The sequence below is a fragment of the Astyanax mexicanus genome, chromosome 14, assembly GCF_023375975.1.
Source record: "Astyanax mexicanus isolate ESR-SI-001 chromosome 14, AstMex3_surface, whole genome shotgun sequence".
Lineage (NCBI taxonomy): Eukaryota > Metazoa > Chordata > Actinopteri > Characiformes > Acestrorhamphidae > Astyanax > Astyanax mexicanus.
Window position 1 is genome coordinate 33,130,550 of NC_064421.1, and position 14,944 is coordinate 33,145,493.

Genomic DNA, 14,944 nt, shown 5'->3' on the forward strand with positions numbered 1-14,944 from the left:
GACATGAATAAGCTGGTATATTGACACTGTTGTTTTTTTTTTATTGGTTTTATTTTATGTTTGTTTTGTTTGTTTAGGACTAGGGCTGCAACAGTTAGTCAATATAATCAACACTGTCGATTATTTCAATTTGTCGACTACAAATATCTTTGTCAACTAATCGTTATTTGTAACAGTACTGCATTACACAAAGTGCTAGGGACTAGCTGTGTGCCATATCGTATCGCCAACATTTTTTAATATCGTGAATGATATTATACTCTGAAATATAGTGCCATAACACTCACCCCTAATTATCACATAAGGGTACTACTTTTTTGCTGTTTTAAGCAAAAGAAAAATTCACACACTTCTCATTTCCTATTAAATATCTACTAGAGACAGATTATATCTGTCCAGTATCATTTATTTTACTTTAATCCTGGATATATGGAGATATTTGAAGTTCTATTACAAATCTGCTAAAATTCTTGCATTTTTTTATATCTCAGTTAGAGGTGTGCAATATCATATCATATACAATAATAAAATGTAAGTTTTGTTTTGTTGCAGTAGTGTATTTTTAATTGCCTAGAGTATCGTTATCGCGATAATACCATGAAATATCGTGATATTATTTTAGGGCCATATCGCCCACCCCTGCTGGGGACATATTCAGAATCATACATACTCATACAGTTTTCACTTAACTTAGTCTGTGTCTCCAAAAGTGTCCAGACTCAACAGATTACTCACTAAAGATTACTCATTAAACATATTTACTCACTAAATATCAGCACTTTCCACATTTAAACAACACCTGGACATTTAAATGTCTTTTAAGTCGCATTATCAGCTGTTTCTATTGTTTTTAGAGATGGAGTACATGGCAGAAATAATCGAAAAAAAAAATAAATCCTCAGATTAGTCGAAGAATAAAATAATCATTAGTTGCAGCCCTATAGGATATTTAAACGTTTTGTATTTCAAAACAATACTCAAATACTCACCCTTATTTTAACAGAATGACAATGACAAAATTAGAATTTTGTATGGTTTAAAACATTTATTTTTGGGACAATTGATTGTTCAAAAGATTAGTTATCATAAGAGGCTCACAGGTCTGCATGTCCTCATTTTTACGCAAAAAGAAAATTGTTCAGTGTTTTTCACATTTTGTAGAGTGTGACTCTGGCACAATATGTTCGTAGCAATATGATCTATTGCAATTAGGGCTGGGAGATTAATCAAATTATTTTGATTAATTTTATTACTGTTTTAATATGATTTTCAAAGTAGCATAATTGAGCTTATTCATCTTACATATAGAAGCTCCCAGAGGGAATCTTAGGAGACAGGCTTGTGCTTCTGTCATAAACCTATAAGGAACTCTTATTATGTTATGTTTACAATGTGTTTAACGAGGCACTAAAGCCTAAACCATATTTTTATCATTAATTGCTGAAATGTGTTCCTCTGTAATAATAAAACATACTAGTCTTGCTTAAAATTTTCAGAAACTTTTCCTATCCTTTGAAAAATGCTTTTATTGAGGTAATTTTCACCTCTGCAGCACCCTCTCAGGTTCAACTGCGCTATCGGCTTGTGCGGTGTTTCTGTGTACTTTAGTATGCCAACACTTACAATATGCAAATCGATGAATCTCATCGCTATCAGAGGCTCACTGCTGCAGCCAATCAGCCCTCCCTCCTGCCCTACCCCTAAACCTATACATCCCCTCCCAAACTACTGCTCCTATTTTTTTTATAGCATTTTTCAATTTTGAATTGAGGGTGGAATCAGCTAAAATCAGGGTGTTTATTGCCCCTTTAATATAAAAGCTGCTGTAAGGTTAAAGTCATCTACTTACAATAGCTTGAACATCACTTCAAATGGTGATGTTTGTTTGGAAATAATAAACCTGAATTTTACTGTAATCAAGGATCGCTTATATATTTGAAGAAAATCGAGGGTTGTTTTTTATCCCTAATTGCAATATTAAAATATTTAAAATATTTAAAATTGTTTTTACATAATGTTTTCTGCTAAAACAGCAAGAGAAATGCTCCAGAATATATTTGAACAAACCTTTTTTTTTTTAAACATTGAATTCTCCTGAAAATGTAAGATTTTTTTCATGAAACATCAGTAAACACAGTGGTGGAAGATAAGGGATACATATATACAGTACCAGTCAAGTGTTTGGACACAACTCATTAAAAGTGCTTTATTTCTTATGATTTTTTTTACCATGCAGAATTATTGTGTAGATATTTATAATGATATAAAATAATATGACTTTGCAGTTTACAGCTGGTAGTAGAAGTGTTGTGTGGAATTCAGCAGAGTAATAGTTCATAGTAAGATGCTATTCTTGAGATGTCAGGTTCTGGTCTGAAGGCTGCTGTATCCTCTTTGGGATGGTAGGAGCTTGTACAGTGTGGCTGGGGTGGGAGGAGACTCCCTGATGTTGATGCGCGCGCACGCACACACACGCACACACACACACACACACACACACACACACACACACACACACACACACACACACATGCACACACACACATTGTTATAATCAAATTTACATGACGTTTAATGTTCATTGTCACAGTTTAAGTATTTAACTGTCAGTTGAAGTCATTATTGGTATATGACCATTACAGCATTACATTAAACTGTGCTGCTTCCCTTTTATAATAGTGTGTGTCTTCTGTTTGTGTTATTGAGGAAAAGGTTTGAAAGCACAGAGAGGTTTTTGGTTCTGGCATTGACTACACTTACTTGAGAAGTTGGAATTGCTTTTGGTCTTGTCCATTGTCAAATTTTGTGGAAAAAAAAAATAAAAAGAAAACATGGCCAATCAGTGGCCCTAATCATTGCATGGGCACCAAGGCTGCAGCCTAGGGTAGCTTGTGCATTTATCCTTCCTTGCCCATGATATCAATGATATCATGATATTGCGATTCTGTGATACTCAATATATTGCAAGACAGTTTTCTACGGTACTTCATGACATCTGTGTTACTACAGAGGATAAAATACTCAGACCAACGAATACCAGGAATTATTAATTTATTGGTATCAGTCTTCACCAATATTCTTCACTGCAGGTTTACCCTATTCATAAGATTAGCACCCCATGGAGTAATGAAACAGAAACTTTAGTAAGCCAATTTGGGGGGGCAAGTCTGCCATATTTATTGATAGCGTATCCAAAATGATAGTGTATTGCAGTAGTAATATTTTGTTCCTTTCCTTGTTGTTAGGCATGTCATAAAAAATTGTTATCGCCAAGGGTTATAATTAAACATATGATATTGTGAGTAAGGCGTTTGCTTATTGGCAAGCATTCTTTGTTCAGATTTAATTTTATCCAATCAGAATAGTAGGCTGGGTTTAAACACGACACAAAATTAACCATTTTTAACACCAATCTTTGCATGTAAATGATCTATGAAAATAAATCATACTGTGTTTTTGAAAATTGGTACAGTATTGCTAAACAAAATATTGCAAGACTTCTGTATATCGATACTTGGTTACACCCTAGTTAAAGGTGAAAAGTACTTATATTTAGTGAGGCACTTTTGAAAACACAGGCCCTGTCCACGTAAATAATTTTATAAAAATATATTCATCCACATCAGCAGTGTTTTAGAAAATATCCATGTCCACACAAAAAACACCCAAAAGGCAGAAATGATCATGCCAGCCCAGTAGAGAACAATCGCTGTGTTCTGTAATGTAAGTAAAGTTAAATTCAGCTGTATACAGGTTATTAATTTGCACATCTCAGAGATGACAGAAAAAAGTCAAGGCACTGTCCATGTTTCAGACTCAAGATCTACATCTTGGAAAACGATTTCAAAAAATGGTTTTCATTGACTTAAAGCTTTAAGTTTCAGAAAAAATAAATGAAAGAGAAAAAATGGCCTCAAACAAAGGTGTCAAAAGTGTTAACATTAATTTTTACTCAAGTAAAAGTACTGGAAGAATAAAAGTAAAATGACCTAAATAAGCTGAAATGAAATAGGAGTAACAATGCTATTTTTAAAATGTAAAATAGAAACTACAGATAATTGTGTGAAAATGTAAGGAGTAGAAGTAAAAAGTCCTCTGAAAAATAATTACCTCAGTAACGTAAAGATAACCAATATTTCTACTTAAGTAAGGTAATGAAGTACCTCTGGCCACAATGTAGCAAGTAGGGCATTATAATAGTCCTACACCTCAGACATGCTGCTGGCTTCAGTCTAGCATCATATAGTGTTGTGCATGTGTGTCACTAACTGCTTCATGTTATGCCGATACAGATACTATGTACAAGTGCCAGTATTGGCGCAGATACAGTATCCGGTGCCACATTAGTGATTACTGTTGTTCTTAACCTGATACGCTGTCTAAGCCTCTACTCATGGCTTGTGATCTCTATGTGAAGCCATGAATGTGAGGGTGTACTTTAAATGAATGTATGTAGTTTATTGACTCTGTTGGCCAAAACTCACACGAGAGGGACTTTACTTAACTATTGGTAGCAGTATAAGTCGAGAGTTTGTTAGCAGTGTTAGCCTAGCAGCTCCCATTATTTGTATATGTGGTAATTGTAGGAAATCTAATTTTCACAGTATTAAAACACTTATTTTAGATAATAAGCATTTTTTCCTAACAAATATCTGATTTATATAGATACATACACTACCGTTCAAAAGTTTGGGGTCACATTGAAACGTCCTTATTTTTGAAGGAAAAGCACTGTACTTTTCAATGAAGATAACTTTAAACTAGTCCTAACTTTAAACAAATACACTCTGTACATTGCTAATGTGGTAAATGACTATTCTAGCTGCAAATGTCTGGTTTTGGTGCAATATCTACATAGGTGTATAGAGGCCCATTTCCAGCAACTATCACTCCAGTGTTCTAATGGTACAATGTGTTTGCTCATTGGCTCAGAAGGCTAATTGATGATTAGAAAGAAAACCCTTGTGCAATCATGTTCACACACCTGAAAACAGTCTAGCTCATTACAGAAGCTACAAAACTGACCTTCCTTTGAGCAGATTGAGTTTCTGGAGCATCACATTTGTGGGGTCAATTAAACGCTCAAAATGGCCAGAAAAAGAGAACTTTCATCTGAAACTCGACAGTCTATTCTTGTTCTTAGAAATGAAGGCTATTCTATGTGAGAAATTGCTAAGAAATTGAAGATTTCCTACAACGGTGTGTACTACTCCCTTCAGAGGACAGCACAAACAGGCTCTAACCAGAGTAGAAAAAGAAGTGGGAGGCCACGTTGCACAACTAAGCAAGACGATAAGTACATTAGAGTCTCTAGTTTGAGAAACAGACACCTCACAGGTCCCCAACTGGCATCTTCATTAAATAGTACCCTTAAAACACCAGTGTCAATATCTACAGTGAAGAGGCGGCTGCGGGATTTTGGGCTTCAGGGCAGAGTGGCAAAGAAAAAGCCATATCTGAGACTGGCTAATAAAAGAAAAAGATTAAGATGGGCAAAAGAACACAGACATTGGACAGAGGAAGACTGGAAAAAAGTGTTGTGGACGGATGAATCCAAGTTTGAGGTGTTTGGATCACAAAGAAGAACGTTTGTGAGACGCAGAACAAATGAAAAGATGCTGGAAGAATGCCTGACGCCATCTGTTAAGCATGGTGGAGGTAATGTGATGGTCTGGGGTTGCTTTGGTGCTGGTAAGGTGGGAGATTTGTACAGGGTAAAAGAGATTCTGAATAAGGAAGGCTATCACTCCATTTTGCAACGCCATGCCATACCCAGTGGACAGCGCCTGATCTGAGCCAATTTCGTCCTACAACAGGACAATGACCCTAAACACACCTCCAAATTGTGCAAGAACTATTTACAGCAGAAGCAGGCAGCTGGTATTCTATTGGTAATGGAGTGGCCAGCGCAGTCACCAGATCTGAACCCCATTGAGCTGTTGTGGGAGCAGCTTGACCGTATGGTACGCCAGAAGTGCCCATCCAACCAATCCAACTTGTGGGAGCTGCTTCTAGAAGCGTGGGGTGCAATTTCTCCAGCTTACCTCAACAAATTAACAGCTAGAATGCCAAAGGTGTGCAATGCTGTAATTGCTGCAAATGGAGGATTCTTTGATGAAAGCAAAGTTTGATGTAAAAACAATGTTATTTCAAATACAAATCATTATTTCTAACCTTGTCAATGTCTTGACTCCATTTTCTATTCATTTCACAACGTATGGTGGTGAATAAGTGTGACTTTTCATGGAAAACACAAAATTGTTTGAATGACCCCAAACTTTTGAACGGTAGTGTACATGCATACTATTTCATAATGTCTTGTCAAAAGTCTCAAAATGCATCCAGATCTTCATTTGTTTTGCACGATACAAATAGGTGTCTTCATTTACTGATAAGATTGGTGATAGTGCTTGTGTCTTTGTTTGCAGTGTTAGCCTTGCATCTCTCATTAGTAGTTAGGGGTGTACAATATGAACAGAAAATGCTGTGTGTGATAGTGGCGTTGGATATCACGATAAATTAAGATTCTAAATTATTTAATTCCTGTTATGATTACATGAAACTGAAACTTTTGTTTTACAGTATTTTTCGCACTATAGCTCTCAACTAAAATCCTTTAATTTTCCCCATAATCTGCTGCCCCTTATGTATGAATGTTACCAGTCAGGTTGTAAGGAGCAGTAAAATCCACTGAAGTACACAGGGTTATACAGGAGTTTCAGTAAAGTTTTTCTCCAGCACTAAGGCTGGGGCAGTATTAGCATGAGCCGCTAAACAGGCTAAGTGCTGGCTCTTGCTGGCTCTTACGCCGATCAGAGGTAAGTATATTGGACTGTAGCCTGCATGTTTACTGTGTTAAAACATGCTACGTGGGACGAACCACTAGCTGACAGCGCCCTGTGTTACCGGAACACTCAAGGTTCCTTAGTATAGCGCTGTTGGGTTAGCAGCACTAAGCAGTTAACTGCTGCTAACCACGCTGTTGAAAATGTTGGAAATCTAAGCTTACTGTAAATAAAAACAGAAATGTAAGAATAAACAGAAATGCTTCACACAAATAAACTATTTTTAAGAAAAAAATCTGTCTAGATTAACATTCAGCGCTCGTTTAACTTTTTTTTAAAAGAAAATGTATAAAGATATTTTTTAAGAATTACAGTTTTGTTTACTTGAGCACTTCGACCAGCTTTCCCATTAGAAGGGAAACATGGCAACACCCTTGTTACTTACTATTGTCACTTAAATGCGCCTTATAATCTGGTGTGCTGTAAAATACGGTACTCTGATTATTAAAACATGGTGTGTTTTGTACTATAAAATTGTATTTTATTTTAAAATTTTATTTGCGCACAGTATTGCAGTATATCACAATGTATTAAATCATAACCTGGTAAATTCTTGCCAATACACAGCCAAGCAGATGTTCAGAACTTAATTGTTTTAAACAGGCAAATGGGAGAGTTCCCTTACTGATATAAACTTGATAACAGTCTAATTTCAGTGTTTGCTATCATCTAATTTTTTGCATTCTGTATGTGTTGCAGCCAAGCCAGGTGGACGCGTGAGGTGTCAGTACTTTCCAGCGGTGGATAAGGTGCTGTTTGTGGATGACTATGCAGTGGGCTGCAGGAAGGACCTGAACGGCATCCTCCTTTTGGACACAGCTCTCCAGGCCCCTGTGTCTAAACCAGAAGACATGGTCCAGCTAGAGTTGCCTGTTACAGAGGTGAGTGACCTGTTAATGCTGAATTAATACTCAGATGGAACAGAGTGATGCCTCTGGAAATTGGATGGGGGACTAGCCATACCCCAGCCATATGGACAGGTCAACTTATGGCACTTATGCCACTTACTGAAGTCTACACTGCTGTAGCCTCTTTTATTTTATTTGTAATAAATCATTAGCGTAGCATCCTGCTCTGTCACCATGTTGGTTGCTGTCAGACACCCTTACCTCCGACATACCCTTTAGTGGTTATGGTGCTTAACTTCCACAGCATCATACGATCACAGAGATATGTGGCTAGTGACATATACAACATTTATAACTGATGTTAGACCTTTAGTCTACATTTACTGGAGTTTTTAGGTTCTGTTTAGAATGCTAGACCGATCTTGCTGATCCGGGTTCCACTTCCATTTTTAAATATTTTAGTGTAGAAATGTCAAAGAGCACCAAAGGCTGTAAGTAAGACTAAAATTTAAACATCTAAAATCTAACAGTTCAACCGGCACCTTCAGAGAGAGCAGGAGGAGTTAGCTTGTTATAGATGCTGCAGCAGCTTTGGTCTGTGAGCAAGTGAGTGAAATTAGCTGTTTTGCGTAAAATGACGTTTGTTTTGGAGATATTTTAGTGTGAAAGGGCCTAATATATCAACAAATTAACTCAAATAATCAGCACCAAAAGCAAAAGTTGCAAAAGCTTCTGATTTCCAGAAACATGTTAACTTAAGCAAAAAACACACAAAGAAGTAACTTGTGTACATAATAGTCGACGACTGGTTACAGTCTTTTGTGGAAAATTGTTGATTTTAAAGCCTGATGTGCATTTATAGCACAGGCATAGTCTGTTTTAATAAAACAGTGATTGGAAATGCATTTAAATTCTATGTATTTATGTGTATATTTATATTATTATATTATTCTAAGACATGCTGTAATTCATTTTAGCCTCATGATGTGATAAAAATAATATTAATTAATAACAAAATTAATTTGAAAAGAGCCCTTTTTTTGTTTGTATTGATAGTTTGCTATTGAAATGGAAAATCTATGGATTGGCCCACCACTAGTCCTTATTTTAACTGTATAGCATGGTCATGTGAAAACTTAGAACACCTGTTGAAAAGTATATAAATATATACTTTTTATATTCATTTGAAAGGTATTTAGAGATGGAGGCAATACAACATAACTAAACACATTTTTGTGACATCAAATGTTAGGAAAACCCTTTACCTAATAGTTGCTATTTTCCCCCCTTTTACTGAAATAGTCAAAGTTTTCTATAAAAATCTCAGATATCGACTGGGTGAAAGGTTTTCCTACTCCTCCATGCAGAAGTCTTTCAGCTAAGGTGTTGTCTGTTCTATTGAATGCTTGTCTCCAAAAGCAGCCATAACTCCCAAACCTTGGTTTACAAATCTTGTATTTAGGATAATTAAAGTGTAAAAGTTATTTGTTTATTTCATTGTAAATATTAAAATGAAAATGATTACTTGTCTAGAGGAGAGAACTTTTACTTTGCACATGCACGTGTTAAATTTTTATTAGACATCCTGTAGTTTATGGCAGTCTGGCTACACAGTATACTAGGGGTGTCACGATTCTCTAAATCCTCGATTCGATTTCATTTTCGATTTGAGGGTCACGATTCGATTCGATTCTCGATTTTCTTGTTTTTTTTTCTTGTTATTATTTTATGCCTCATAACATTTAAATAATATATTTATTATTATTATAAATATTATAAATATTATTATTATTTATTAAGATATATGTATGGTAATGCCATCTAGTGACTTTTTTTGGTAGCAACAGTGTGCACTATTAAAACTAGCAGTTTATCAGAGCTGTGTGTGGATGGCTGGTGAAACTGCTCACTTACATGAAGCTGCAGTTCTTCATCCAACCACTAGTCGGAGCTGCAGCAGCAGCACAAGCCCCGCTCTCTTCACTCAGTCACTACTTCAGTACAGCCCAGCCACGGGCTACAGGGCTCAGCCAGTCCGTTTTTACTGTTTCTGTAAACAAATAAAGGTTTTAACCCCACTAACCGGATAATACAGCTCACTACAGTTCATCTTTCAGCCCAAGCAGCTAACAGCAGCAGGTTAGAACAGCCGACACGGAGTCAATGCTCGGATTACATTATAAACAGGTCAGTTAGCGTGCTGCTAACCTCAGGATGTTTATAACTACGGAGTTTAGTGGACACACCACGGCCGCCAGGTAAGTCTTTTAAAGGCTACTGAAGACTATTAAAGGCTATTAGAGGTTATTGAAAGCATTATTGGGGGGCAGAAATCAGTACAGGCTGGTTAGATAAGTGATGTGGGTATTGTCTTATAAATATTTACACATAACTTATATCTCTCCTGAAAAGCTTTTATTTTAGTCAGAAACACGCTTGTGTTTACTTTATCTGAGAGAAAGATGTTTTTTTAATTCAATGGAAAGCAACAGGTGTAGTCAATTATAAGTTTAAGATTTTTAATCCACCTCACTGTGATCTATAGTCAGTGTTCTCAAGTCACACTGACACACGCATTTCAGCGAGTTCACACGCTCTCACCTGCGCGCACCCACCCCTCCGTTAGATACAGATACAAAACCTGCGCGCCCAACCCCCGCCCCCCCTCCCCCGTTGGACAGATAAAAAAACAGTGATCACACTCCCGCCGACACTCAAAACTTGAGAGCCCTGTCTATATTTCTATAAATCCGTTTTCAGTTTCTCCTCCGTGGTTGAAAGGCAGCTGTCTCTCACACAGCAGAACTGAGGGCGGGGCTGCGCTCATGCAGTGGCTATCTCTATTTAAATGAATAGGATGCGCTGTGTTGGTGCCGCGCCATTTGCGTAGCGCGCTGCGCTATTTGCGTAGCGCGCGCGGGAGGGATCGTCGATCCTCTTTTTGACTTCGATACTCGAGACCATGACCTCATTTCGATTCGATTTCGATAAAATATCGAGATCGTGACACCCCTACAGTATACATGTGCTGGGTGTACATCAGATAGGCTAGATTTCTCCCATGCTTCTCTTTTTCTGTATGTAAATTGGGCTTCCACCTGGGCAAGTAAAATTAGGTTAGAAAATGTAGATTAAATTTTGTATTCACGTAACACTGAAACAACAGCACTTCTATGCAATGTTGACAAATTGGTTGGTTGTGGCTTAGCACACACACTCTGTGGATATACCCACAGTGTTTACCACTCCCTGTCTGAGCAAGCCAGGCTTAATATCCCTGTGACAGCTCATGTTAGAGCACCGACCTCTGATCAGTCTTTAGATCTTGTTGTAGACCAGCACTGCTCTGTTCAGGGAAGCAGAGTTAGCTTTTTAATAAATTATTTTAAATTTAATGGTAATATGAGTTCTAAGGACGTGTAGAATTAAATAGTTTCAAACCTTTTTTTCTTTATGTATTTCATACATGTCCTAAAATTTCCTCTACTAATGGTCAAATTTTAATTTAATTTAATTTAATTTAATTTAATTTAATTTAATTTAATTTAATTTAATTTAATTTATTAGCACCCCTGTTTATTTTATTTCATAAAGTAGTCCATTAGCAGTGCTGCATGGCCCTGACAAATTTATTTTATTATTTTGTGACCCGCGCAATGACTTTATTACTACACGTCACCTGCCAGACCTGTAATTCTACTAATTCTTCTTAGTCCAGTGTTAAGCTGAGCTAAAGGCGTTGCCATGTGGGTCAGCCAGATGTAACTCTTACTGTAACAGAGTCTTTTGTATGTGTAGGAAACAGTAGTCACTGCTCTCTGAAGCTCTCTGGCTTTATCTGTAATTTCTTCCATTTGCATAACTGGATTTGGTTCCATTTCAGAGCAGAAAACGTGGCCTTTAGTTGTAAAGCTCTAAAGATAATGAGCTTTTTAATTCCAGACTCTTTATTTCTACATTTTTAGTGGCAAACAGTGATTAAGTTCAGTGTTGGACTAAACAGGGATTTTAATTATTTCAATGGGAAATCTTCCTTCAGTATGCTGTCTGGGAAACCAGACTTAATTTTTCTTTTTTAGGGGAGGTGTGGTTATTTAATGGTTATTATGGTTATTTACTTAGGTTACCTAGCTTGGCTCTAGTAAGAAAATAAGTCATTCTTTTTTTTTTTCATTTTATTTGTAATTTTTCACATTTCTCCCCAATTTTGCATTAGGATTCTGCCTATCATTTGTAATGCCCCAACACACCAAGAGGGTGAAGACTAGCGCATTCTTCGTTCGATACATGTGAAGAAGCCACCGCTTCTTTTCGAGACATCAGCTCACAGACGCCCTGTGCTGTGGACATCACCCTAGGAGTGATGTGGGCAGAGAGCGCCATCTACCCACCCAGAGGGAGCAGGGCCAATTTTGCAGCTTGGCAGCTTGATCGCCAAGCTGCATGAGCAGGGGTTCAAACCTGCGACCTCCTGCTCATAGTGGCAGCGCTTTAGACCGCTGGACCACTCGACACCCGAGAAGTTACTTTTTTTTGTACAGTTCTTAACTAGTCTTTCTGATGTTAGCTAGATGTTCACACTTTTTAGAGAAGATGCAAAAAGGAGAAAAACTTTCAGTTAGCCACTTTAACCCTTTCTCTTAATTAACCTGTGTATGTAGGTCAAGGGTCAATGAGCTTATAGCTGATGCTCCTAACAGACTATGCAAAGAAATGGCTATTTTTACACCATAAACAAGCTTAAAGTAGTTCCACACTTTATTGGAGTTCTGAGGACCCCTGACATTTAAAATGAGTCACTAAGAACCTGAGTACCTTCAGGTAGTTCTTAAATTTCAGTCATAATAAGTCGACTGACGGCATGAACCAAAAGGTAAGATGGGGAAAACAGGCTGCAAAATTTTTTCAGTGGAAAGTCCGTTTTACACCAAATTTCTCCTTTAAAATCAAACATCAGCTGGACTATGGTATTATTTGCAGTACAAGGCGTACCTAAAATCCGTAATTTTCCCAAAAAATGTCCGGTGCGCCTTATGTATAAATTTTATCAGTCAGGTTTTAAGGAGCAGTAAAGCCACTCTGCTGAAGTGCAGCGTTATACAGTATAGGGCTGCACAATATATTGTTTAAGCATCGCCATCGCGATGTGCACATGCACAATAGTCACATCGCAGGACGTGCGATGTCACTTAAGGCAGTTAAATCAAACATGTTGCAATATTTTGATTCTTCACATAAGAAGTAGATACACAGCGTCGTCTCTGTGTCTGTGTGAGTGACAGGCTGCTGCTGCATGAGAAATGCAAGGTAGAGAGGAAGTGGAGGGGTGGGCTAGGAGTACACACAAGGTAACTTCATGGCCACATGGTTTGGCATGTGCTTGTAAACGCACGTGTCGAAAGCTGTTCACCTCAGATATTTCCAGTTACAGCTGTAAAAAGAATATTTGCAATGTAAATTTTTTCCAATATCGTGTAGCTCTAATACAGTAGTTTCAGTTTAGTTCTCCAGTACCAAGGCTGGAGCAATATTAGCATAACGCGCTAGCTCTTTGGCTGTCCTCTCGCTTAGTTCCGTGCAGAACCAAAGACTAATTTGCTCATATTTTTCTCTCTTTTTGTCTCTAAAATTGATAGACTGTAGTATTTCATTGTGTTGTTTTTTTTCTGGTGTGACGCACATCCTTCTGACATTTAGAAAAGGTAACCAGCTTCCTCTTTAATGAAGAGGCTAAAGGCATCTGTCTGTGTTTTGAGGTGTTACCAGTAGCATATATTTCAGTTCTGTATTTGTCCTGCAGTGTCTCTGCATGACTTTAGATATTACAGCTTCTGTCTGTAGTGCAGAGTCTGTTTTCCTGCTGCTTTGCCTAAAGCAACAGCTACAAAAAACTTGATCAATGTCTGTGACAAAGAACCGCCATAGGTAAACAGCCACCACATCCAGCGTTCTTATTCAAAGAGAATTATGTTAACAAAAGATAGATAGCCAGTCCACAGGGACATACCATGTGCTTTTACACTATTTAGTGAAGTGGCCTAATACACATGCTTATATTTGGTTGCCTAAGAAGACGTTAAGGAGAATCTGTCCCTCCTCATCAGAGTTTGTTTGTGGGTCTGTGTGGTTAATAGTGTCATGAGCTGTCTGGAGTGATAGCTAAAATAAAAAGTTTTTTTTGTGCTGTGTGTAAACACAAGCAAACTTTTTTTGTTATCACAAAAAACAATTATATTTAGTTACAGTATAAAATCCAGACTAAAATCCTTAATTTTCCCAAAAATCATCAGTGTGCCTTTTAATCCGGCGCGCCTCATGTTTTTAAATTTTACCAGTCAGGTATTAAGGAGCAGTAAAGCCACTTATACAGGGGGTTCAGTTTAGTTCTCCAGCACCACTATTTTCCCCATTCAAAGATGAGTATCATCAGCCTGTCGCGTGCTGCTAACTGTAGCAGCATTAGCACTACCTGCTAACCGTACTAGTTTTTTATTTTTTATTTTTTCTGATCTTTTTCCCAATTTTCACCCAATTTGGCTAGCCAAATTGCTTGACTACCTCCCTTAACTACTAGTTAGCTACCTCCTCCCACCACCACCCAGCAGCAAGACCTGCTGAATTAGAAGTTCCTCATAGTGTCTCCTAAAATTATAACAGTTCTAAACTTTTAGAAATTACTACTGTAAAATGAAACAGTATTTCACCAGATTTACTTAGATTTTGTATAAAATTATAGAATAAAATAAATAATGCAACAAAAATAATTAAATGTAGCAAAGTAAATCTACAAAAATACTTAAGTACAGAATATTTAGTGTATACGTATCCTATATATGGTTCTGGTATTATTTAGATTCATCCAATATATGCTGTAAGAAAATTCCTTTGTCATACACCTTATCATAGACCTTATGCATTAAAAAATGTCTGTGTTAGAGACTCATATGGGATTTTATCTTCGTTTCAGTGCTGTGGTTATCTCTAGAACGTGACTTTAAAGGGACTTCCCAGTCTCTGCTTTGGCTCTTGTCCAGTGCTTTTGTTTCAGTTTTGGTTGCTTGACTTAGACCAGTCTTGCCTTTCTGACATACATACCAAGTTAGGTCTTGTTGCATCAGCTCATATTAAAGATTAACCTGCTTGTTTGTTTCTTTTACTTTAAGTATTTGGACAGTCAAACATGTCTGTCCACTATCTCCAATTTAGCTTCATATTTAAAGGGTTACCACATACATTGCATGTATGTACTGT

The 14,944-nt window shown here is 37.2% G+C and overlaps 1 protein-coding gene across 19 annotated transcripts in view; it reads left to right on the forward strand.

Annotated features, from left to right (window-relative positions):
• The window catches only part of birc6 (baculoviral IAP repeat containing 6), a 231,106-nt gene that overhangs the window by 2,015 nt on the left and 214,147 nt on the right, over nt 1–14,944 (forward strand). For all 19 annotated transcript variants that reach the window (XM_022672703.2, XM_022672707.2, XM_022672695.2 and 16 more), the window contains exon 2: nt 7,545–7,726. In XM_022672703.2, the coding sequence (XP_022528424.2) occupies nt 7,545–7,726 (182 nt within the window). The remainder of the gene's footprint in view (nt 1–7,544; nt 7,727–14,944) is intronic.